The following is a 25,962-nucleotide window of genomic DNA, read 5'->3' as shown; positions in this document are numbered from 1 at the left end:
TTTCCCCATGTCCACGCAGGAATTGTGTCCCTGACTGGACGTACAGAGACGGTCACTGCTCTGTCTTGAACCCGGGTGCAAGGCAGGCTCTGGCTTCCTGTGGAAACGCCGGGTAAGTGACACAGCCCTCAGAGATGGGCAAATGGCAGCGCTCTCAGCGAGCACCACCAACCAGGCGATGCAAAAAATCGGCCCCGTCCGTGGTCAATAGCACATGGCAGGTAAAAAGCCACGCTTGGTAGCAGCCTGTGCTCACTTTGCGGTCCCAGGCTATCCCCGCTGAGGCCAGGCGCACAGTGGTGTTACCGCCTCTGCCCGGGGCCATCAGCACTCTGCCGTGCTCCCAGCGAGCTTCTCCGCGCCCAGGGTGCTCGCAGGAGGGAGCTGCCAGGCAAGATGCCGAGTGCACCTTCCTGCCACCAGCCCTGAGTCATCCAGCTGGCAGCGCAGCAGCCTCGACTACAGCACGAGCAGCTCAGCTCCTTTTTCCTCTGGCAGCCGGAACGAGGAGATGAGCGAGCGTGCTGATAACGCCAGTGGTTTAGGAACTCCCTGCACGGAAGGCTGCTGGGAGAAGCAAGGGCTTGGCTGATTACTGGCCACCAAACCGTCTGTTACAAAGAGGGGCAGCTCAAATGCCAAAATACGAAGTGAAACCAACACCTATTACCTCCCTCATTAAATTTCAGTGCCTCAGCCAGCCCTGAGACAACAGCAATGCCTATCGCGGCGGAATTCCCAGGGCTGAGTCTGTAATTAGCATGCTTCAGAGACGGGCACACCAACTACCTCGGGAAGAAAGCAGATCAAACAGATTCCCTTCTAGAGGTCGTTCAGGAAGTTTGAGGTCACGCCACACAGCCCTGTGGTTATGCCCACGCCAGTCTACGTGCCAGGACAGGCTGATTCAAAGCCCAGGTGGGCAACTCTCAGAGGGAACCTTATCCCATCTCTGTTTGTCAAAACACTATCGTAAGAGAACACTCCAGAAAGGCCATCATTTATTTCTGAGACAGAAATTCCGGGGCTGTTCGCTCACCCACATTTAAGTCTAGCCAGACACACATGTGACACGATGACCGAAACACACCTTGCATGAATACGTCTCCAAAAGTCTTGCTTTGCACCCATTATGCATTTCCTGCACGGTCCTTAATCCACTTGGTTTGTCAGCAACCAGCCTCCCTCCACCACCAGTATTTCATTTAGTCATTTCTGATCAGTTTTACCCTTTTGTTGTTACCATTGCCTGAAAACAAAGTTTGGTCAATGTGCCACAAGATCCCAGGATATAGCATGAAAGGCCACTATGCTCTGAAGGAATGTTAATGTATATAGAGGGCTTTAAACATATTTTACAGGCTTGGCAGAGGTCAGTGAGCCTCCACCCCATTTGGGAAATTTGCGTTCAGTTCCTTCATTGCTCTAACACTTAACTGTCCTTCACCCAGTCATAAATGTGAGCGTTTCTCCAGGACCCAAGGAGCTGGGGTGGCTCCAGAGCGAGGTGGCTTTGGAGGTGACCCACCTAGGCCCTAAGCAATGTTTGTGTGTGCTCCTCACCTGTGTGTTTAGCAGTGAAAATACAGCAAGACACAGCCCCACGGGCTGCCTCCCCTTCCACTGAGCAGGCAGGCAGCCGCCGCCAGCGCTTCTCACGGCACAGGCATGGCACGGAGCAGGCCGAGGGCACCGCTCACCGCTGCAAAACAGGCCCAGGGCATCCTGCTTCCTCCCCAGAAGGGGAAAGGCAGGCTGCTCTTGCTCCTGCTAATCTTTGAATGAAACAGATCCCGCTGTTTTGATTTATTATACAATGCTACTGCCTCAAAGGCAAGGGCATGAGGACCAACCACCACGTGTTGGGCCTCGTTTCTTCTTGCAAGTCCCAGAACTTCATTTTCCCTTCTCATTTACAAGCTAGCAATGCTGTTGTGAATCTTCTCATATCTATTTTTTTGTGCAAAGGCACACCTGTCTGAAAAACCTCAGCTTTCGCTTTTCAGGAGGTTCCCAGCGTTGAGAGTGACAAAGAAATGCCTGTAAGGGGAATCTGAGGTTCCACCAGAAAAGGTCAGAAGCAAAATGACAACCAGAAGGGCTGTTAGCACTGTTACTTAACACCAACCAACACAAAAATCGTCCTTTTCTTCCCAGCTGAACCCCTTGCTGTCCATGCAGAAAGCGTGGCATCGCTGATCTGTCTGGCCTGCTTTGGAAGAGTCCGTTCTCCCAAAATAGTTGCTCAGCACTTCCTGACCATCAGGCTCCTTTAAGAGCTCTCACTAGCCTCTAGTTCAGCTTGAAAACCCTGACCAACAAGTATTACCTCTGTACTCCCTTTTATGGTTTTGAAACTGAATTCTTGATGAGTGGGTCATTCTGATTACAGCATGGGCCGTGATGGGAAATGAGAAATTTCAAGCAGTTTGTTCTCATCTGAGCTGTGTAAACGAGTGACGGGGAGCAGAGGTCTCTAACGGCTTTGCCACAACAAGGGGAGCAGGCTGCTGAGCACCTGCAACTGAAAAGCACAAAGAATTTCAGAAAAAAAAAAAAAAAAAACATCAGTGGAAGCTACTACGAGCCTTCATCAAGCTGGCTGGACTTGACTGCACCCATGAGGATTCAGACTAGCAGTCCTTATTCAGGCAAAAGCAGGATCCCTTCCTCTGATGCACAATTCTACATGATTTTTTTTTCATATCCAGCTCCCTCAGCCACTCATCCCACAACTAGCAGCAGTTGTGAGGTCTCGGCACCGCTTAGCACGCTCAGTAACGGAGCCCTAAGCGATGCAGAGCCTTATGCTGACCTTCTGCCCAGGGCTAAATCCTGCGCTTGATGCATTACGTGCCCCTGCACGAGCTCGCGGGGAAGTATGCGTGTGGCAGCAACCTAGCTTTGAGAGCTGACTGGAGGCAGTTTCGTCTGGGTGCTATGCAATCGCTCACCCTAATTCACTCTGTGATCTTTAAAAAAGCAAATTATTTTTATGAAACAAAGGCGAAGGATTGCACTAAGCAGTCGTCTCCTTTCAGGCCTGGCTAACCGGAAAGTAACTAGGACAAAGTTTGATCCGTTTCAAAATAGCATAGTATTTTTAATGACCCATAAGCACATTTTTAGAGCACACCGAGGACTTGCTGCCATAGCTGGAGAGCCCGGATGGTGAGAGGCTCAGACTCCTCCTTCAGCAGGCAGGCTAAGAAATGGAGCCCTGAAGTCCCCCCACAGGCTGATGTCAGCACCCAGTGGGCATAAACACATCCTTCAGGGCAACGAGGTGCTGTGTATAAATGCACGCTTCGTTAAAGGGGGCTTTTGCTGTATTACAAAGTACAGGCATTTTGCTCTCTAATTTATTACCTGTAATAACATCAACTGGCCTGGCAAAGCGCTGGGAATCATTCTAGGAATACCTAAACCTCTGTGGGTACGATTTGGCTCCGTGGATGGAAGGCAAACCCCGCGGAGATCCGCTTAGATTCGCAGGTGGTTCCAGGTTCTTGCGAAGCTTACCCAGAAGCTAAGCGAGAGTTTAGCGAATCAGCGGCAGATCGCATTTCACTCCAGCATGGCTTAGCAGGAGGCTCACACCGAGGTATGTGCCTAATTGTTCTGCTAGGTCAAGGCTCTACCTTCCGAGATGATGTTTTTCTCCCTTGAAATCTGGTCTGACATCGTTTGCATTTTCTTCTCATGCTATCAAGATGAGAAGGGGAAGCTCAAGCGCGCGTACGTGCGTGTAATACTCAACCCGCACAAAAACGGGACTGACAGTTCTGCGAGACAAAGCTGAGAACGTCAAAATATTCACGAGAAGTTTCCCCTGCAGTTTATCCAAGGCCTAAGAGCCTTCTCGTAGTGTCACAGCTACAAACGGCCTTTATCAAATGAACGTTGCTTATTTTCTCCCGCTCTCCTGCAAAGAGAACATCGCATGCTCCGACTGCTTAAATCGCAGGCTCCGTTATCTGAACGCTTCTGCAAACGTGTCCCTGAACTGCTAATCATTACCGTGGGAAACACTACAGTCATCTATACAAATTAGACTGTAATTTGTGTATCTAAACACCACGGCTCAGCTCACCTGCTCCGCCTGAAGAGACAGGGCACCCCGAGCACTGATGGCTCGGTTCGCACGGCACACAACTCGGGGGATGACAAATCACACCTCAGCAGCCTTAAATGATGGCAAATTGCCGTATTAAACCTGGTTTTTCCACAAAGCTGACAATGCATCAGCAGAAGCCGGTACAGCGGTGCACCACCGAAGGGCGAACAAAGAAGGCTGGGCTGTGGCCCCGGCCGTGGGCAGGGGGAAAAAGGTTCGGAGCCCCCTTGGTGCCCTGCACAGCCCACCTGTGGGACCAGCTTTGGCTGTCCATGGCTGGCGGGCGCTGTTTTTTCCCCAGACCTGCCCGTAGGATGGCGGGTTGGAGGAGAAGGGAGGCCCTGAGGGAAGCAAGGCTTCCTCCTCCCTGTGGCGGTGCCCGCTCTGCCGGCGGGAAGGGGCACTCTGAAAATGGCCCCTCTGGAGGGCCCGATCCTCCAGCAACGCCTCAAGCAGGAGGAAAGCCCCCGTGTAGAACCAGAGGGCTGGGCGTCCGGGACCCCTGCTCGCAGGGTGGGGGCTGCTGCCTTGTCCCCACCGTGCCAGCGAGGCCGGGGCTGAAGGGGGCCAGCGGGGGCGGCCAGGAGCAGCAGCAGCAGCAGCACCACCACCACCACCACCAGCACTAACAGCAGCAGCAGCAGCAGCAGCACCACCACCACCACCACCACCAGCACTAACAGCAGCAGCAGCAGCAGTACCGGCAGCACTAACAGCAGCAGCAGCAGCCCCCCCCCGCGCAGGCCGAGGGCGGTGGCGGCCGGGGACAGGCCTCGGCGGCCTCCGTGCCTCCCTCCCTGCCTCCTTCCCCGTCCCCGTCCCCCCGGACCCCCCGGACCGGCCTCCCCCCCGCCCTCCCTCCCGCAGCCCCCGGGTCCGCCCCGTCCCATCCCGGCCCCGGGCATTGTTCGGCCGCCCCCTCCCCTCCCCTCCCCTCCGCTCCGCTCCCCTCCCCTCCCGTGCCGTGCCGTGCCGTGCCGGCCCCGCCGCCTACCCCAGCCGCTCCTCTCCCTGCGGTTCCGGGCCATGGCGGGGGCTGCCCGGGGCTGCCCGGGAGGCGGCGGCGGCGGCGGCGGCTGCGGGAGGCTCCGTGCGCGCTCCGAGCCGCGCTGCGTCTGGCGAGGCTGCCGCGGGGGCGGGGGGCGGGCGGGGGCACCGGCAGCATCCCCGCCCGCCGCTACGGCACGGCTCGGCTCGGCTCGGCTCGGCTCGGCACGGCAAGGAACGGGGTCCCACAGGGCACCCGCACCCGGGAACCAGCTCGTCCCCGGGCGCTGCGCACCCCCAGCGGGCACCCACGGCTTGCGGGGGCTCCGTGCCCGCGGTACCGGGATCGTCCCCCGGTACCCAGCCCCGGTGGGGCGGCGGGGTTCGGGGTGCGGGCAGGGTGTGACCCCCAGCAGGGCACCCCCGGGGGCTGGGGGTCACGCCTGCACGCCCCTCGCCGGGGGATTGTGCCCTGCTGGGGGTACCCCGCAGGCCTGGGGGTGCACATGCAACACGAACACCCCACGCCCGTGCACGCCTGGGCTCACGCATTCACGCTTCCCGTGCACACGCCGGACAGGCGTCCAGCCCTCCTCGTCCCTTGTGCACACTGGGGTGAAGAAATCACTGGATAGATCCTGCCCTGGGGTGGGGGTGGCACCCGGGGTCCTGCTCCCCACCCATGGCAGCAGCATCCCCCGGAGGTACACCATACACCTACGGATGCAGCACAAGGGGTGCCAGGCTTGGGCTCACCAGGATTTAGCCGCAGCACAACTGATAACACACACCAGTTTCCCCATATCAGCGAGCAGTCGTATTTGGGATCGTAATGCAAGGGTTTCCCTTGTGTCTGGGGTTGATTCACTGCTCTGTCACGCGAGACCGTGACTCAGCCCGAGTGCAAGGGAACGCCCAGGCGCGAAACTTGGGCAGGGGAGCAGCAGCACCAGCCCCGGCCGTGCCCCAACCGGCCCTCGCCCACAGCTTATGGCCTGTGCTGATGTTTGCCCGCACTTCTGCTTGCCAACAAGCTGCTGATTGATCCACGCGTCACAGCTCTGTGCCGCCCTTTGGAAGGAGCACGGTGCAGCACTCGAGGCACAACCGCCTAAACTGGAAATGCGGTGGTCTAAGGAGGGTCGTCCAGGCAGAAGTCTGGAAGGGTGAGGAGGGAACTGAGCCCCAGGCTGTCTGCAAGGGGAGATGCTGGGAGAGCACTGCTCGATGCTGCACGCTGGCCCGCAGTGGTCAGGGAGAGTCCAGATGGCTGCTCAGCCCCATTGGGTGCACAGGAACCGTTGGGATCTGTTCTTTGTGAAAGCAGGGAAAACAGACAAAAATGATGTAATGTTCCAGGCGGCTTATAGGTGCCAAAGCCACGTTTCGTTGCGCTCCCATTGATATGCTGACACTTAATTCGTAAGTGCCCTCTCGAGCACCCAGCGACTGCCCCCCGTTGGCTTCCTCTCCGTGTTTATAGCGTTGGAAGGAAACATGTAATTTCGTCTCGCTGAAGTGCTGGCTCACGTGGCCGGCAGCTGAATCCTCCTGCCCGCAGCCTGCGGGCTGCCCAGCCACTCGCTGCCTTTGCAGGAGCTCCCTGACAACTTTTATAAATAACGCCTGTAAAATAGATATTATTATAAACAGAATAAAAATATAATACATAAATATAATAAAGAATTAAAATGGGGGTTATTGTTAATATGCATTTATATGTATTTATAAATATGCACAGAATAAAGTCGCGTGTGCATTTTCATTCTCTCTTTGAAGCAGACAAGAAGCGGGCAGCATTGCAAGGGGGATTTCTTACACTGGAGACAGCCAGAGTTCAAATAGGTTGAAACAGGAGATTAAAAGAAAAGCAGCTGGGAAATGGAGAGGAAAAAAAAAAAAAAGGAGGATGGAAAAGGAGATCTCTTAATTTGAAAGTCTGATTAAACCAAGATGGGCTCAGGCCCTGTTTTCTTCATTCCCTCTGAGAACTGCAGCTCAGGTCAAGCTTGTAATGCCCCATTTATGGGCGTTTTTTCCCTTTCTCTTTCCGTTAAGGCATGTGGCATCAGAGGGAAGGAGGGGCAGAGGTTTGGTCCTGTGCTGTGCCAGGTGAACGTCGGTGTTCCTGCCATATTTCCCCACCCGGGGCAGGGTGTTCTGCTCATGGCTTCGTTCCCAGGCGGTGACTCCACACGTGCTCATTGCCACCCACCCTCCACCCCATTGCTCCGTCGATTCATCCTGCCTTCATTTTTCCACTTGGAGCAGCCCTCCCTCGGAAGCATCTCGACATGCTTGCTGCCCGAGCTGCCAGATCACAAAGAGCTGACTGCAGGGCACGTACGCTGAATGGGCACGCAGTGGAAGCACTCTGGAGGAAAAGCAATGCCAAATGGGGGAAAGACAAAAGGAGAGAACTGCGCAGAGAGATACCGCGGCCGTGGGGTCCCCAGGCTGGTGTGCTGGGGGGCGCAGAGCTGAAAAGGCCACAGAAAACCTGGATTTAAACCCATAATGTGCAACGCTCCCGGAGCTCGCGGGGGCAGTTTCATAATTCACCTTGATTTGACTGGCCCACTTACCCCGGCAGCATTCACTATTGCTTTTCCCATCCCCAGTCCTTCGCAAGCAGGAGCCAGCCGTGCTGTGCAATACTTATGTAAGGGGTCGGGTGCAGATGCTGCAAAATCCCTGCTCTGCCCCAGGTGCCACCGCACCGCATTAGCCCGGGCCCTTCTGGAGCGCCAGGTCCGTCCTCACGCTGGTTATAAAAGGTTCTTGAACACGTTCGCTTCTTCCCGCAGTTATTCTTATCGCTTCCGCCTTCTCAGTCTTCATTCTTACACTGCTTCTGCTTAATTGCATGAGAAAGTACAAGGGATGCAGATCTTAAATGTGCTTAAAGAGGGTTGCAGGAGGACTTCTCCTAAGCACTTACACTCCTCTGTGGCAGTGATTTGTCATCACTGTTCTTGTTTCTGTAGCCTTATTCTCGGGTTAAGAGGCCAAGATTCCTAGGAAATACCAAAAAGTGATAAAATGAAATGAGCTTTCTCCCTCCTCTTCTTCTGAAGCCTTTCTCATATTTCTGTGTTTTGTTATTGTTGGTGGTGGTGGTGTTTTTATTTTTTTCCTTACTGAAGTATTTTTAAGCGAAGCAGATCTTTGTTGCTTAGGAAATCCTCCTGTTCCTGCTGCTCCTATTTCTCACCCCAAATCACGTTGTGACCGCCTACATTTAAACAGGGATTGCAACCAGAGGAATTATCTTTGCTCCTTCAGTAAACATTGCTGCACACCATGGCTGTAACAAAGCCATCATATTTCACTCGGAGAGAAGACAGAATTTCAGCGGTTAATTAATTGACTCGTTTCATCAGTCTGTGGGGAGGACCTTCCTTCTGGAAGATGCTCTGTAAACTGAAGGAACTATTAAAGAATATGAGAAGTGATTTAGATAAAAGAGACGTCAGGCAAAAGCTTCAACCAAGGCAACCTCAGAGTGCATTCGGGGACAGGATGGGCTTAACACTGTGGGCTGCCTCCCTGCTGTCTGGGTCTGGTCAGGCTGAGCACAGGGACAACAAACGATTGCACAAGTCCTACAATAAACAGATGCAACTTTTCTAATCTGATTTAGACTATCAGGCCAGTTTCCAGTAGGTTCCTCACCCCGAATGGCACCCTCAGGACTCTTCCAAGGTTTTGCTGAATTTGAATAAAATATCCCACTCACGGCTCTGGATTCAGATAATTCTGGTGTTGCAGGACTAACCATAACCTTCCCAGATTTCTTTTCCTTCCTCATATTTCTCTAAGGGTCAGTAAGAGCTCTTCTAAGCCCAGCTGCCCATTTATTTCTAATATTGTTTTCAATTCTTTCTTTCTCTCCTGTGCTGACAGACAGATGGACACTATATTCAAAACATCCTTCCCCACCAGCCTGCAACGTGGCTGTAGTAAGTCCAAGCAAAATCTGCGTGTGCCAAGTTGGTTTCTAGGATTTCCCCCTGAAGATACACCTCTTCCCAGGGAGAGGGTTCCAGCTCCTCTTGTGTCTTGGCAGAAATAACCGAGTCCACCTGTCTGCATGATTCAGCAAGATATTCGCAATATGTTCCAGGCAGGTTTATGCACCTGGAAACAAGGGGAGAAGATGGGTTTCCAGGCAGTGCTCTGAAGTCCCCTCGTTAATGCTGCTTTTAATTGAGCGGTCACATTTTCCTGCATCCCCGTGCTGAGCAGTGGCTGCCAGCGAAGCTGCCTGCTTCACCTCTGCCCTCGCTTCCTTCCTGTTGAGCACAAACAGCACATTCAGCTGCAAAGCGACCTGAGCTACAGCTACGTAAACAAGGTGACGCAGAGTAATGTATAGCCAGCGGTGCTCCCGTTCCTTCCGTGAAAAACAAATCCTTGCCCAGGGACCTGAGTTAAAGCCAGCAGAGGGGCTGAGCTCTGTCTTGGTTAATTTTCCTGCTCCTGCCAGGGATAGAAGCCTCTTGACAGCCTGGGAAGGCTTTGTCATTCAGAGACCTTTGGTGACTTTTCTCTCCTGGATGGTGTTTCCATCTCAGAAACACCCCTCCCTCTTTCTACTCTTGCAACTGAAATAGCCGGCTGTCTTCAGAGCCCCCTTACCCACTCTTCATTTTTTTTCCTGGCGTCTTTTGCACCGGTCGTGTGCTCACAGCAACTGTTATCCCAGCTGCTTCCAGTTCCACAGGGCCGTTCGAGCAATGAGAGCTCATTTGGCCCCTGGGAAACCTGCCCGGCCCCTCTTGTCCATGGGTCCTGCTAGTAGAGCTCAGCAGGTGAAGCGGCGTTAGCAGCACTGTGAGCTGCTGAAGTGATGCTGAGAAGCTTTAGCAGGCTCAGCATCCTTCCTGCCACGCTGAGAAGCTTCAGTAGGCTCAGCATCCTACCTGCCACAGGCAGAACTGGACTCGGTGGTGGGGAGCTGCCCTGGAAAGAGCTCCCCCATCCTCCTCGACCCTTCCCTCCGGGCAGGCCCCGGGCTTGCGGCAGCAGTCTGTAGCAACAGCACGTGTTTCACCAGGGAGGAAAAGCAGTCTGAAAAACCAAAACCACAAACCCCACAGTGAAAATGCTGCAGCATTTCTTGAGAGCTTACTTTGTCGCCTCAACAATTAACCTTGATGTAAAAGAGTATATTGCTCAAATCAATGAGCAGAAAAAGCTGCAGACCTTGTCGCCGATTCCTGAGTCTTTGGCTTCCTTATTGCTGTTCGTCTGATCTATTTTAGTACCGAAATGCACCAAAACCATGAAGTAATCCCACAGGATAGTTTTGAACACCTTTGGTGTGAGATCAGTAGACCATGTGAAATTAAAGACACTTTAGCAATCTGATGAAAAGTAGGGCTGAAAATTTTTTCTTCTTGCTAATGTTTCATTGCTCAGTTTCTGATGTGACAATGAACATGCGTTCACATGCACAGCACACTGTGCTGCTTTTACAAGCACGTTTATTGCACTGCTCAGTTAGAAATTGGTACACTTTTGCACCGACCGCTACCAGATAAATCTAGATGTCTCATTTAAATAACTTTTGCTGTTCTTCCTGTTAAGACTACAATGCAAACAGATCACATTCTCTAATCCTACGTAATGCCTTATGTAAAACCACTTAACATTCCTTTTAAGGCTGGGACCCATCCAGATGAAAGATGCTACATAAAAGCACATTCCTTAACGTGCTTGACCAGAAAAGCAGCGTGGTCCTGGGTGGAAAATACAGAATGGAAACCAGCGTGTGTGCAGGAGGAGATGGCTGGAAGTGTGCAGTGTCAGGCCATGTCTTGGACCATATGCTTTGCACAACCCATTTACCTCAATTTTTGTAATCATAAAATGGCTCTAATAATACAGACCTGGTGCTGCTATTATGTATGTACACTTTCCAGAAGCGCTTCCAGCAGGGCCTGAGACCCAGCTGGGGAAGATGGAATAAAGCACGGATCACGAGGCAGTCTCTGAGTTCACTCTACAGCACTGGCAATGTGCTACAGGAAACTAAACCTCCAGGTGGGACGTGAAGACTAACCAAGCGAGGGCAAAACAGTGGTCAATAAAGGAGGCTTTGCATTAAATTGCAGTCATCGGAAGGCCCTTGGATCTGCAGGACGCTCTAGGAGGCCAAGCCTTAATGCACCATCTGCTACTGGAAAATGAAACGGCCTCTTTCCTGTGCTGTCTTCTGATGTCTTGACAAGAGCAGAAAATCAGTAAAATGAGAAGCGGTGCTCGAACCCTTGGCCAAGGAAGAGGGAAAAAAAAGGACACAAACAGCTCGCTATCAGGAGTGCAGGAAGCTAATTTATGGGGGAGAGGTAATTGTTTTGTTAAAAATCGCTAGAGGAAACACAGCTCCCTAACGGGTAAATAGTTTTTTCTTTTCTTTATTTGCTGGGTGTTCAGGAAAACTTACGTATTTATGTTGGAGAGAATATACAGGATGTAGAAGGCTTTCAGAGTACAAGGGGAAATTAAATGCGAATCTCTTTAAGTTAGCAGTCACATGCTTCCCCGCCTCTTTGGAAGCAAGATAGTTTACATTTCTGAGCCTGCTTCTGAAACACACCATTTCAAATGAGCCCATAAATCAAAACCCAATAAAATCAGATGCGACTGTGCAATTCCCGAACGTCTGCATAAGTTGTCTTTAGTTTAACCTCAAACAGCCCAATAATCCTAATGAGTTATGCTGGAGAGCCTGTGTTTTGAAGGAAAAGCTTATGCAATCACCTGTGATGTTTCAGGTACGTGCATGTGGCATTTCTAAATGTGCTGAAGTAAGCTAAAAATCCAGACTCCATTTTAAACTGGGAATCAGCACCTAGCTACTTTGTCAATAGACTAGATTGGACCTGGTTGGGCTGTCTGCCTGCCAAGGGGGCAGAATCTGTTCTCAAGTAACCAGCCCAGTGTCCTGAACACCAAAAAGGCTTATACATCTGGCATCCATTTAATTTTTTCTACCTCGCTTTTGCAAACATATTTCCTGCATTGAGTATGTGGTATTTCTTGCACCTAGAAAATCACACCTCCTTTTAGGCCTTAATGATTTTACTGTGCAGCAAAGACTAATGCTAATTCCAGCATTCCGCTACTCTTACCCCTGCCTTTTGGTTCATTAAATTGTTCAGCACTCAAGAGACCATAGGTGGGTTTTACTCAGAAGTTCGGCTATTTTGCCGAAAATAATTATTCTCCAAAGGCGGAAAGGCAGATACAGCATTCTTGCCATCTCACGGTTTCAAAGTGTTTCTGAGTTTGGGAGCCCAAGGAGACAAGCCCCAACAGGCCCGAGTTACTTCTTGCGTGACTATCATCGCACTGGCTGCCCGTGGCCCTCGATTTGCCCAGGACAAGCGTTACGTGACGACGTGGCTGCGAGGTTGCAATCCGGATCACAAAAATCTGGGAAGCCCAACTTGTCCCATGTCGCTGGTGTGTGGCAGTGGGTGAATTGCCCTCGCCTCCGTGCTGGGAGCTGGGTTTTGCTGTGTGATAAGCCCTCCCGGGGCCTACACAGCTCAGGCGTCGGACAGAAGGCTCAGCCCGGTTTGGGCAGCAGCATACACACAGATATGAGTTTATTTACGTGGTGAATCGAGGCTGGAGGCTCTCCTCCTGCCTCACAACGCGGGGAGCAGCCCAAAAGGCGTGTGCTCCCCCCGGGGGGCTCACGGTGCTGCCCCCTCCGGCCTCAGGAGCCTCGGGGAAGGGCCTGAGGGCGCAGCAGGGCCCGGGGCAGCGCCGGGGAGGGAAGGAGGAGGAGGAGGAGGAGGAGGAGGAGGGCGGGCAGGCGGCGGGCGGCCGCGCTGTGGCGCTGCGGCGTCGCGGAGGCCCGGCCCGGTGCCGTCCGTCCCGGCCTGGCCCGTCCCGGCGGTGCGTGCGGGAGGAAGAGGAGGAGGAGAGGGACAGGAGGAGGAGGAGGCGGAGGAGGCCGAGGCTCTCGTTCTCCGCCGGGACAAAGGGCCGCGGGTGCGCAGGCAGGGCCCGGCCCGGCCTCCCCGCGGGCCTCCAGGGGCCGCCCCGCCGCTGCCCCGCCGCTGCCCGCCGCCCTTGGGCGCTTCCCCGGCGCCTCGGGGAGGGCGCAGCGGCCGCGGCCGGGCCCCAACGGCCGTGCCAAGCGCTCCTCCGCCGGCCTTTGTCCGCCCTCAGCGGGCAGCCCCTTCCCTCGGCCGGAGCCATGCGGGCCAGCGGCTGAGCCCCGGCCCCGGCCCGCGGGGCGAGCAGGAGGGAGGGAGGGCGGCCGCGGCTGCCGGGCCCGCCGCGATGGAGCCTCCGGCGCGGCCGAGCGGGGACATCCTGCGGCGGAACCCGCAGCAGGACTACGAGCTGATCCAGCGGGTGGGCAGCGGCACCTACGGAGACGTCTACAAGGTGAGAGGGGGGCCAGGGCCCTTTTCTGCTCTCCCCGGGATCCGCCGGGCTGGTGCTGGAGCCTCGGGGCCGTGAGGGCTGCAGGCGACACTTTTGCGCCTCCCTGCTACCGAAGGCAGAGGGTATTGGCTTGCCCTACCTGTTCTGAGAACCCTCGGTTAAAGCACCTGATTAAAAGGGTGCGAGTTTATCCCCGAGGTTAATAATAGCACGCGAAAGGCAGAAGCAGATTACGGCTCTTCAGAAGCTGGAGCTGGGCGAGAGCTCGCTGTGGGGTTGGCGCTGCGAGCCCGAGAGATGCTCTCGAAACTGCCCGTATCGTGTCTGAGGCAGTCGTAACCACAGCTGTGTGATACAGAAGGTGTAGGCATGGCACGTCCTTTTCTCAGGGAGATGCAAGCCCCTTCCGTAGGCATCAGGGATGCTCTCAGCAACTTCAGGAGTTGGGTTGCTTGTAAAGAAAGCGTTCACGATTTCGGCCTGTGAGATGGCAATCCGAATTGTTTGGCTTCGTGGGAAGGGTGGCTGTGCCGTTTTACATCGCACTGCTGCTGAGTGTGTTTTAAATAGACCTAGCACAGCCAAACGTACAGGAAAAGGTGCGTTGCTCTGCCACATGAAAGGCGCTGGTAATTGCCGCATGCAGGGGGAGGGCTCTTTGCTAATGTTCAAATTGAAGTTTTATAGCTGGATCTTGTTCCCACCGCCCCTTTGAAATGGTTGCTCATGGCCTCGGGGAGTTCTTTTTAACAGTTTTGAAGGTACTGAGTATTTACCTTTTTATTTTCCTAGAGCACTGTGCACAGATCAGTCAACTTCTCTGCTAGGGAACCTAGCCCTAAATACTCAAAAAGGACATTTCAGGTTTCCTAAATCTGAAACTCAGCACGCCTTCAGCTAGCGTGTTTGGGCACAGCACAGGGCAGCACGATGAGAAATGACGAGCTGTGTCGCAGAGAAGTGTTTTTGTGTCATCCCTTTGCTCTTGGTTGGGAAAAAAAAAAAGAAATATTCTGCTTTTCATTATCCTGCTAATTAGGGGAGAGCTGTGCTGACATGTCATACAGTTTCCGGTTCCGGAGCTGGTTGAATGCATGGCTCTGCTCTGTGCCATGTAAACATAGCCCTTTTTAAAAAAACATCACCCCCTCCTCCCAAACCCTCCTTTTTTTGGGTTGTGAAAAACGTGCCTTCTGCTCTGAACGGGTCCCAGGCGGGAATAAACCTTCTCATAGAGCAACCTGACAAGTTTAAATCAAAGCCTTTGCCAGAGTTATGTCCCTACAGCAAGTATAAAGTTAATGAGTTTAAAGTAGTTTAGGAGCCTGCATTTGTTTCTAGGTCACTGGTTTGCTCTTTGTTTTTATAAACCTCAGCAAACAGGGAGGAACTGTGTCAAGGGAGTACTGAATAGGGTGGCCCAGGCACTTATGGCAAATATGCAAAGCCAACTTATTTCTGCAAGTCATTGATGTGGTGTTAATTTTAAGAGTAACTAAGGTAAACCTTTTTTCTTGCAAGCAGTTACATATAAGCATTGTACTTTTAATTTTCTCTGTCCATGCTAAGTCTCTTCTTAGCGCAGATGGCACATCTTGTGCGTGCTGAGGGCTGTCAGTTGTGTTTATAAAATGCATTTCTTAGTCAATACCTGATCATTGTTCTGTTTCAGAGCTCAGGCAAGGCTTGCTAGAGAGCGCTCTGAAATTAAAATGGAATTTTCCTCTCACCTCTTCAAGTGGTTTCCCTGCTCCATCACCAATAATGAGTCACCAGTGTCTCCAGCACAGTTGTTTTTAGGATGTCTAAATGAGGCAGCCTTTCTGATTGTGGGAGATCTGCCTCTTTCTCAGTTGCTTTTTGGTGGCGGTGGTGGTTCATGCCTCAAATTCCTCTTGGGGCATTTGGTAGCTTTTGGAGTAATTAGTTCTTTTCTGGAAGTTGAAGGCGGGGGTTAAGCAAATATTTGTGTTCACTATTAGGTTACAGAAACTTATTTAAGGCCTTCCTAAAAATCTCCTGCCCACTTTGCTTTTCATAACTGCTATGGAAGCTTAAAACTAAAATGTGTTTTCTTAGTCTTTGTGCTTTTTTTCCCTCTGTTCCATGGCACACAATGGTTGATTGTAGGGTACTCATAAGTACTGGATTGTTGACCTTATTTTAATATTTTTTTTTCCCCAAACTGCATTTCAGGGTGGGAAAGAAGCCGTCCTTAAATAAACTATTTTCTTATCTGTGCACTGTGGGTGTAAGTAGGTCCAAGTTTGGGCCTACCAGTCTTGGAAGCACACTTTTCATTAAAACCCTAGCACGTTACTTGTTCCATTTGTGTTGGGAAAGCTTTTTTTCTTAATAGAGGATTTTACTCTTAAGCTGATTGTAATCCACTTGAATACGTTTTCTCCCAAAGCATTGTGTTAGGCACATCTTAAATTATTGGCTTCTGAAAGAGGTGGTAATGTAGCTGGGCGCTTACTGGAACTTAATATGACAACAGTTGGTTTTCTTTCCCCCAATTCCTGCCAAGTGGTTCGTGTCCCCAGCATCGTACCCATCAGCACTGCAGCAGTGAGGGCTACAAGAGAGAGGTTTCAGCTTGGCTTTCCTGGCAAGATTTCTGCTTGCCCGCTTCCGTCGCATACCCGTCTCAAAGCAGGAGTTTAAAAGTGGTGTAGGCTTGTTCGTGTTCCTGGTGCTGGTACTGAAACGGACCTCGTGTGTGTGGCGTTAATGCAGAAAGTCTCCAGCTGTCCAGTGACAGGACAGAAAGCTGAAACGAGTCCCTGAGAAACTGCAAGTAGAATTTAGCCTCCTGCGCTAAGTGGCCCGTCAGATCCCATCCCACGTAAACTCCCGTCTTGTGGTTAGATGCTTCCCAGATGTTCCCCGGGTCTTGATGGGGTTTCCTGGGTGCCAGCATGACCCGTCCGTGAACCAACCTGCAGCTTTTCAGTGGTGTTTTGTAGTCGGATTTGTGTGAGGCCAGTTTTGGTAACAAATTCACACGATCAGTTGTATAAGCACGTGTATCTGCAAGTCCATGATATTTTCTGGAAGTACTGGGACAGTGCAAGGCTGACCCGCTTTCTTTAGCTTGTAGGGGATTTGGTTGCATCAGAGCATCAAGTTGTTAGGTTATACATATTTGTAGATGTTGATGTCCTAAGGGACTTGGAAAACAAGCGTTGGATTAGGTCAGTAACTTCAGATTTACATCTTACTGGCATGGAGGGTTTTATTTGGCCATTTATTAATGACTTGGAATAGGTTTGGTGAAGAGATTTTGGAGAAGGAATACCCCGTGTTGTGGTGAGAGCTGTGGGGTCACCACAGCGTGCACATAAAAAGGAATTTCAAGTCTTCTGCTGCGTGTGAGTGCCTTCACCAGCAGTCTGCTGGGGAACAAAAGGCTCGCTACTGCCTCCTCTGTGTGCCCTTCTCTCCCAGCTAAGCGAGGCTTTGCTTTTTGTGGACTTTTAATGCAAGTGCCCCAAAGAGAGTTTTAACTAACCTTCAGCACTGAGGGAGGGGAACAAAAGGGTGGTTGATGCTCTTGTTTGGCAGCTGAGCTGAAAAATCATGTATTTGCTCAGCCCAGCACCCTCTGCAGGCTGCTTTTGAGTGATGAATAGCTAGATGTCTGTCCTCACTGAGAGGCGATGATAAAATACGATCTTGTGCAGCAATACTGAAGCTGTCTTGTCTTGTTTTGTTTTGTTGCTTTCCCAAGCAGGACTGTGAACAGTGCTGCAATAGCTTTCTGTAAAAGTAAGCACGGGGGAGACAAATGCACCAAATTAATAGCAGAAACTATCTGTAAACAAGAGACATTCTTAGTAAATATCACAGAAATGTAATCCCTTCTTAATTCATGTGCTCAGTCTCTCTCATTCTCTTGGGATGTTTTTTAATCTCCTGAACCAGTTAATGATGTTGGCTGAGAAGTACCCTGTGCAAGAAAAGACTGAGAGGTGGAATAGCATCAGCACAGCCAGAGGTGCTTTTGCTCAGTATTATTAAAAACAAACAAACAAAACCCCACAAAATCAAAAACACCACCATCAACATCAAAAAACAACTGATTATTTTAAAAGGTTGCCGTCAATTCAGACTTTCTTAAGTTCAGGTCGGGTTTTTGCCCTGTTTCTGTGGTCAGGACCTTACGCACGGGGCCCTGGAGTATGTATAACTTCTGTAGGAACAGCCTGCTGAGAACGGGTATTTGATATTCTTAATGTCGGTCTGGTTTCACGGAGCATGAGAACCTCCTGGTTAAAGCCAACAGATCAAAAATGGGGTATTAAGGCTTTGGGTTTTTATTCGTGCTCTGTATGAAAGTCTCTGCAGCTGCAGAGCGTCCCTGGTTCGGCGCTTCTTTTCCTGGTGCCTGCACGTCGCTTACACGTATCGATAACAGTAAGCATTTGTCACGTAGAGGGATTCCACTCCTCCTCCCCAGCTCAGAGCCGTCTGGTTGAGCAGCGTTTGCTGTAGCCATGCATGAACTCTGCATACTCCTGTTTTTCCCATATGAAGGGTGTTTGGAGTGGCATCGAACCAGCTGCTGTTGAGTTTCTTCCTGCTGCTGTGGATTTTCTCTTCTGGGAAATTGCGTGCTTTTCTTCTGGACGCAGTCGGTGAGATACATACTGCTGAGAACTAAGTTGCTCAGTGGCTTCATGACACCCACTTGTAGGATATTCAGGAGTTGGGGAGAAGCCCTTGTTTTTCTCTTTGTAATCTTTGATTTTTTTCTTATTAAGCATTTGGTCTTTATCGTGAAACATTCAAAGCTGTTTGGGTTTAAGTACTACCTCCTGTGTGCCTGTGGTTCCCATTAATGGCGTGTGAGGACCCAAACTCATTCCCTTGAGTGCTTAACAGAAGCGTTGCCTTTCAAAGCGAATGCTGAACACACAAGGTCTCGGTGCCAGAGTGCCCCATGTGAAATGTTTCTGGTCTGATGGCTCTCACCTCTGAATGCACCACGTGGCAACTTCCTGACCTCGTGGGAGCTCTGCTTTCTGGTGAGCCCTGCGGTTTGGCTGGGGCTCTTCAGAGGTTCTGCGGTGGGGAGTAGAGCACCTCTCCCTAGGAGCATTTCTCCCCATTTCTCATTTTGAAAAGCAGGCAGCATCCGAAATCTTCAAAACACGGTCTGATTTCTTTCCCATCTCGTTGTGAAGAGGTTTGTCCTCCCAGGCTGGGTACCAGAGGAGCCAAAGAAAGCGTGGCAGCAACTTTCAGTATGCTTCTGTCAGCTAGTACTGAGGCTGCATCCAGAAAGGCAACTGTGGTGCTGTTGGTGCCAGCAGTGTTTTCTTCAGCGAGGGCTGATGTAGGAGGCAATGTTAGGTGTGTCGACAGCACTTGTCTGCAAGGATTATATGCTTGCTTGGGTTCGGTGCATTGTCTGCCTTGCACTGATGCATCCCTTAAGTCGTGGAGGAGGGAGCTGAGAGCCTGTTCTGTCGAGTTTAATGTCCCGGTCTCCCCAGCCTTGTCTCTGATGTAGTCTTCAGTTCCCTTTTCTGCCTTCCACCCTGGAGCTCTGTTTCAACCGGAGATACCCATTCGGAGGAAGCACGTGGCGCAGTTGGCATATCCCCTGTGAATCGCCCCCAACAGCAGGGGAAATCTCTGAGAAGGAAGAACAGATCAAAGATCAGGACATTTGCATACCACTACCTGCTTCAGCTTCGTCTCCAGAAGATGCAGCGCTTACTTTCAGAGCCAGCTCATCTGGATAGCTTTGAGCGTGGCCAAGATTTGCAGCGTGAGGTGGCTGCGTGGTTCCAAACGGAGTGATACGCAGACCATCCGTGTCCGATGGAACGGCTCTTCCTGGAAGCATGGCCAGAACGGAGCTTGCCAGCTTATTTGGCTGACACCAGCAACTGTCCATCCGCCCTGCAGCTGGAAAAACAAACGCGCTTGCTACCTTTATTCGTGTTTGGCACCTCGCTTCTTGGCTGTGGCTGTGAATGAGGAGAGGAGGCAGCATTATAACCACAGGTGATTCCGCAGGAGAGCAGTGCAAAACGGGTAGGTCTCCTCATACAGAAAAAGTTGTTTGTCAGCTCAAGGCAACCCTGATGCCTCCTGTTTTAGATTACCGAGACTTTCTTACGCTTTGCCATTTTGTTAGGATTTCTGATAAAATATTTCTTCACGGATTTAATATTTCTTCAAAGATTTAGAACGCTTTACCCTCTCTCCAAATTTCTGAAGGCTTCCTACCAATAAGGACTCTCATCAAGGTTTGGTGGACCTTTGATTTGTGGTTTATGGCAACTCGTGAGGTTATGAGGGCGTTGCGGGATTCCAGTAGAGACGTAGGGAGAAGGGCAGAGTCTTTTTTGTTCAAGATTTGCATTTATTACCTATAAAAACAGATGTTACCTTGCTTTCAGTGAGGTAAATAAGGTAGACCTGATACTGACAGTAGTTGAGAAATAGCAAAAGCCAATTTATTTCATTAGGGCTTGTTCAAATCTCCTGGCAGAGCGTTTCTATGGAAGAGGTAGTGCAGAGAATCGTTTGCCTGAACTTCCCATTTGGCTTCGCCACGTAGAGTAGTCTTTCTGACAGGCTAACCAAGCCTGCCTAGTTATAGGGAAGGGGTCTGTGTACTATGTGCCACCACGTTTTTCTCCAAGCTGTGGTGTGTTAGACTGGAGAGTGGGTTTCCACAGCATGAATTGTACAGGCAGCATTGTATGACCTGCACCTCCCATCCCCTTTCCTTGTCTTGTTTATGGAATCTGTTCCAGAGTGGCTTGTCTGAAAGATGGGAATCGCTTCTGTTTATCAGAAAAGCAGAGCAGTTCCCCTGAGAGTGAAGCCTTACCCACATAACCAGCTCTAAAATATCAGTGTCTTCATCTGCCGGGTAGCATTTAAACCGTTGCCATCGTTTTGAGCCCCTGCTTTGCCTGTTCATATGCAGGCAGCTGGCCCACGGGAAACGTCTCTCACATGAAGCTCTGTGCTGTCAGGAGTTCCTCACTTAAGAAGGCTGGATAAGGTGCTCTTCCTTTCAAGATTATTTGAGGGAAAATCTCAGCATTTGGTACAGAGGGGTTCCGTTCTGTGCTTCAGCTTGTTGCAGGCCTTTACCCAAGGGTTCGAGTAACTCATTTTACCCAGCACGGTGGATAGAGTCTGCACGGGCTCCGTTTGCCCCTCGAAGAGCCGAAGCTCATCCTTCCCCGTGGCGGATGGAAAGCACCGTGCTGCGCTGTGCCTCGACTGCATCCCTGGGGCCCTCTCAACCGCTCTGGGTGAAAAGAGCGCACAGGAGGTGAGCAAGGAACTGCTTCCTGGCTTCTTCTTCTAGTCGGGACTGCAGGTCAGAGGCAAGTCTGTTTCATGGGTGCTGTTTCCATCCTGCCCCTGTCAAGGCAAAGGGATTAAGATGGGACTGGTCTATGCAGAAACTTTAGGAAGGTGGGAGTGGGGGTGCTAGGGAAAAGGCTAACATCTTATCTCTGATTCAGTGACCGCTAACACAGCTGTCAGACACAGCACGGCATGTTCCTCTCTGCTCTGTCAAGAGGTAGTTGAATTACGGGGCTAGCACATTTAGCATCGCAGAGCTCTTGAAATTGCACGCTTCAGAGACTGGAGAACACTACGAAATGGTTTGAGCAAATGCCTCTCACTACATCACGAGCAGGCCGTAAAAAATCTGAAGCTTATTGCAGCAGAGGGAGAACAGGAAGTGTCAAGACTTTTGTTCCAAAGTCTTAGCCTCTTCCAGCACTTTTCCCTAGTCTCTTATCCCGTGTGTTGGTGTATGTGTTTCTGCTGACTTCTCTGCTCCTGAAGATAGTAAAAAGATTGTGCAGGATGCAGTCACGGGTATCCCAGGGGGCTCTGAGCTGACATACAGTGCTGGTAGCCAGAACTGCTGCTTTTACTGAACTGGTCCGTGAAAGCAGCACCTTTAATGCCATATTTGATATTTTAGCATGTTGGAATTTTCTCCCAAGTCTATTTTTATATCTTCCACATGAGTGTAATGTATAGAAAGTTCATGATTTCACAGAGGTACGGAAGATTTGGCTAGACATGTTCAGAAAGCTGACTGAAACATATTTTCAGGTTCATGTAAACCGCTGGATTTGTAGCCTGTTGAAATGTGAAAATTGAGATATTCCAGAAAGGCAGGTGCTGTTTCTCCTCACAAAGCAAGAGATCTTTGCAGGGGTCTGCTGGTAAGTAACCCTTATTGAGCTTTCTTTGAATAACTACCTGTGCAGCATTAAGGGCATCATTTATTCTTCATAAGTAGAAATACAGAAATCTGGGTTTAGGTATAAGCCATTCATGTTCAATTTTATTCTGGTTATATATGCTAAAGAGATCATTAGAAAGGGACCTTGCTGTCAAACAGCAGCCTTTGAACAGTAGTAGCCACAATTTAAGTTTGCGTGGAGCAGATGAACTTACTTTGTTTGGATGCTTTGTCAGTGCACCATACTAATGCCCTACTTAGAGAAGAAGATGGAGTTCTATTTTTGGTGTTTCTCAGTAACCTACTTTGCCAGGATGCTGCCAAAGGAACCCAGTACACGAGAAATGGTACACTGTATAGTTTGCCTTCAGAGTTATTAGTAAGAAGGAACAGCAAAGGCTGAGAGATGATAAGGCCAGATATTAAATTTAATTTGATGGTCTACTCCAAGAAGTTATATTTTTGTTCTGTTTTCCGCTGTGCAAATGGCTGTTTGCTGACCATTGTTGAAGCAATAGTCAATGGTGGTACAGTGGTCTTAACTCACTGTTTAATATACAGATGTGCAAGATAATAGATTAATTATAATCATTGGATAATCTCCCAGAGATGTCTGAGACATTGCCATTAATCTTAATGGAAGATAAGCGGTAAAGTCTCTTGCAGAGGCATGGGAATGTAAATGCGGTAAGTAGAAAGAATAAAGGTGGGGCTATGCTGTCCTGTATGGATGTATTTTGTCTCGATAAAACTTAAAGTATTAGCATTTGAGCGGAACAGGAAGCAATGTCTGTCTGATGAGTGTTCGTTGCTCTGCAGTGACTAACAGCTTGAGGTATTCGTGTTGTATTTACCAAGGGTTTGAAAATGGCAGGAGCTGAAATTTTTCCTTTGAGTTTGGTCTATGGTGGGGTAGGGGAGAATATTTGATGTGTCACTTGCAGGTATTCACAGTCGTGTGGGCTCTCGGGGATTATTAGTTAAAGTATGATGATGGATTCTCTTAAACTTCCGAGATGCAAAAACGTTTTTCAAAGAAAAAGGTGAAAGAAGTGCTGCCATTTTAAATGCCCTCTACCTTCAGAGGACAATTTCCACTGCAGGGGAGAGGTAATGGCAGATGCGTGTAGGGAGGCAGTTGGGCATCTGTATCGGTAGCAGTAGTAGCTCACGAGGGATGAGGGTTTCTGGGCTGTGCTGAGTGTGTCTGTATATCCAAACTATCTACACCAGCATGAAGTTCAGGAGTTCTGTGGGCCAGCGTTTGGGCAGGATAAGCAGTTTCTGATAGTGCTGTTTCTTCTTGTGTCAGGCACATCTGCATTAAAATTAAAAGCACTGTTTGAGTTCTGGTAGTCTACTGGGGTAACTGTGAAGAGGCATAAGTAACGGTGAGAAAAATTGTGTAGTGCTGTTGATTAACATAATGCCTTTAAAACTTTGCCAAACTGTTGCTGTCTAGAGAGCTGTTTTTTTAATTTGGCTCCCGGTACTGAACTGGGAAGGAAGGGAGTTAGGAGAACGGTTAGGGAGTTCTAAGGAGAATGTTTTATGATTTGCCATCCTAGAATTGTAGAATGGTTTAGGTTGGAAAAGACCTTCAGGATCACCAAATCCAATGATCAACCTGACCTCCTGAGTCCCACCACTAAGCCCTGTCCCTCAGCGCCACGTCCACGTGTCTCTTAAATACCTCCGGGCTGGGGACCCCACCACCAGCCTGTTCCAATGCCTGACCATCATTTCCATGAAGAAATTCTTCCTGATAGCCAACGTAAGCCTCCCCTGGAACAACTTGGGACCGTTTCCTCGTGTTCTGTTACTTTTCAGCTGAGAAAAGAGACTGGCACCCCCCTCGCTGCAGCCTGGAGGCCTCCCCTCAGCGAGGCCTCCCCTCAGCCTCCTCCTCTCCAGACCGAGCAGCCCCAGCGCCCTCAGCCGCCCCTCACAACTCGTCTTCCAGTCCCTTCACCAGCTTCCTTGCTCTTCTCTGCACATGCTCAAGCAAATGCATGGCCTTGTAAAGAGGAGCCCAAAACTGAGCACAGCATTCGTGGTGCGCCCTGACCAGTGCCACGTACAGGGGCCTGGCTGGCCACACAGTACAGGCCGACAAGCCCAACCAATTGCCTTTTTTAGGGTACAGGAACATAAATTTTGCCTTTTTCTCATTCTGTGGGTGTTGACATTTGTCTCAATCCTAGACTGGAATGTCTTGAGTACAGACGGGCTGTGTTGGCTTGGGCAGCAAAGGTAGCTGCTGTAGGGACGGCGTTTGTGAGGAGGAGGAGGAGGAGGAGAACCAGCAGGCTTTGGCTTCTCTCCATGAAACTATGAAGTGATGGACTTCAGAGAGAGATGAAGCAGTTGCTGCCTCTATTTCTGGGAGCCTTGGTGCTTCAGGCAGCCTGTGGGAAATGCTGCGCGCCAGCTAGGGTGGATGTGCGTGGTGTGCTGTAGGAAAGGTGTGGTGCTGGGCTGTGTCCTCGTCGACTTTGTCCTTCCCCGGGATGCAGTCTCACTGGGCCTCAAGTTCAACTTGACGTGGTGGTTGTGGCCCTCCTACTCTCTCACGGTTTCTGATTTCATTACTTCATCTCTGTATATCATTTTATTTGGCTAAGGGCAGCTTTCCAAAGCTTGAAGTGGAATTTGCATGTGATCCCTGTTTGGTTGCCCTTTGATTACGTGAGTTTAGTCTCCTGTGGATTTATGCAGAGAAGGGCAAGAATGATATCTTAAGCTTCCTGCAGGTGGAATATACTTGCAGGATATATCATGTCTTCAAGACACCTTATAGCAAGTGTAACATTACATGTGACAACTTTGGCTTTTCTATTTAAGGATGTGGCTGTAATCTGTTTTAATTTACAGGGCTGCTTTTGCATTTGTTTTTTGCATTTTGGCTGCTGTCTTATGTAAGAAAAAAAAAACCATCCCACAGCTTAGTGTTTTATTTCATGAAGATCTTGTGGCTTGTTCCTTTCAATTAGGCAGGTGTGCAGATCATCAAGCCTCCATCACGGTGGTTCTTAGCACAGCAAAGATGCTGAGGACAGCCTGCACGTGGCAGCTGAACTACTCCTGCCAGCTACTACGACTGACTTGCTATCACATTTTCTTCCAGCTTTCTTGAACACAATCCTTGTCCATGCAAAATCCGCACAGCTGCAGAAGGGAGAGGATTACAAGTATTGGGGGTGGGAATTGCGGGTGTTTGCAGAACCGGGGAGCAGACTGTTGGGCTAGCCTGGGATGGAGGGGCATTGCCTTCACAGCCTCGAGGGCCCACCGAGGGTCAAGCAGTTAACGACATCTAGAAACAGAGAGGAATAAGGCAAAATGGAAAATGTTTTCAACTATATTAAAATTGGGGGGAAAAAAATCTTTAAAAATTTAGTTAAATCATAAGGCCCAATTTACTGTAATATTATAATTTCTGTAGTGTGTATGCTACTCAAGCAGCAGGTCTTCCATCCATGTTGTAAAGAAAGTTGAACAAATGAACTGGGGAAGTCACTGGCCAAGTGACTTGAAACCAGGCTACTGAAGTGAAACTGGTGTTTGTCAACTGTAGCTTAACTGTAGAAAAGCACTTGTCTCTTTTTTTCCAAGTTATATCGTTAAATGAGTGGGATGAGCCAAAATTTAGAAAACTATTTAAAAATTGAAAAAACAAAAACCTGAAAAACTTCATTCTGACTAAAGTGTGGTGTCAGGGGATAAGATAGCACATCTTTCAGGATTTTACAGCTGCCATTTCATTACAGATGACATCCTCTCTGCACTTGGTGTAAGTGCAAGATGCATTTTATACTTAACCTTCCTTATGTATCTAGCACACTTAAAAGTTATAATTTTCCTCATTAAAAACTTACCAGAAGTTACTAAGCTTATTTTCCAGACTGATATTAAATTGCCTACAGAAGTAGAAATGTTACTGATCACTATTTCGTCATGGTAAGACATAAAATTAAGATTGTAAATAAATGTTGCGTTACATTCTAGTAGAAACAGCTGAGCAGTGGTGCCATCCCAGCGATCTGAAAGAGGCAGGCACACTGTGATGTGTATACACAGGTACACAAGCAAAATTGAGAGGCAATTGCTCTGTTTTAACCAAGCCAAAGCCTTTCTCCATTCTCACCCCAAGATGACAATTGATACAGTACAGGTGCAAAACAGAACTTAAACTTAGGACAAA

At 49.9% G+C, this 25,962-nt stretch overlaps 2 protein-coding genes across 9 annotated transcripts in view; one reads left to right on the top strand and one right to left on the bottom strand.

Annotated features, from left to right (window-relative positions):
- Positions 1 to 5,259, bottom strand: part of ATL1 (atlastin GTPase 1) — a 29,758-nt gene extending 24,499 nt beyond the window's left edge. Inside the window, exon 1 of one of the 4 annotated variants that reach the window (XM_040557886.1) lies at positions 5,112 to 5,259. In XM_040557886.1, coding sequence (XP_040413820.1) covers positions 5,112 to 5,145 — 34 coding nt within the window. In that variant the 5' untranslated portion in view covers positions 5,146 to 5,259. Of the gene's footprint in view, positions 1 to 2,329; positions 2,520 to 5,111 lie in introns of those variants that run through there. The other 3 variants (XM_040557887.1, XM_040557885.1, XM_040557884.1) reach the window with 3 other exon arrangements.
- MAP4K5 (mitogen-activated protein kinase kinase kinase kinase 5) overlaps positions 1 to 25,962 on the top strand; it is an 89,389-nt gene that overhangs the window by 5,853 nt on the left and 57,574 nt on the right. For all 5 annotated transcript variants that reach the window (XM_040557867.1, XM_040557865.1, XM_040557866.1 and 2 more), the window contains exons 2-3: positions 5,108 to 5,174; positions 12,900 to 13,516. In XM_040557867.1, coding sequence (XP_040413801.1) covers positions 5,144 to 5,174; positions 12,900 to 13,516 — 648 coding nt within the window. In that variant the 5' untranslated portion in view covers positions 5,108 to 5,143. The remainder of the gene's footprint in view (positions 1 to 5,107; positions 5,175 to 12,899; positions 13,517 to 25,962) is intronic.

Source organism: Cygnus olor, chromosome 5 (assembly GCF_009769625.2).
Source record: "Cygnus olor isolate bCygOlo1 chromosome 5, bCygOlo1.pri.v2, whole genome shotgun sequence".
Taxonomy (NCBI): domain Eukaryota; kingdom Metazoa; phylum Chordata; class Aves; order Anseriformes; family Anatidae; genus Cygnus; species Cygnus olor.
Note: the sequence above shows the minus strand (reverse complement) of the source record. Positions and strands in the feature narration are given on the sequence as shown.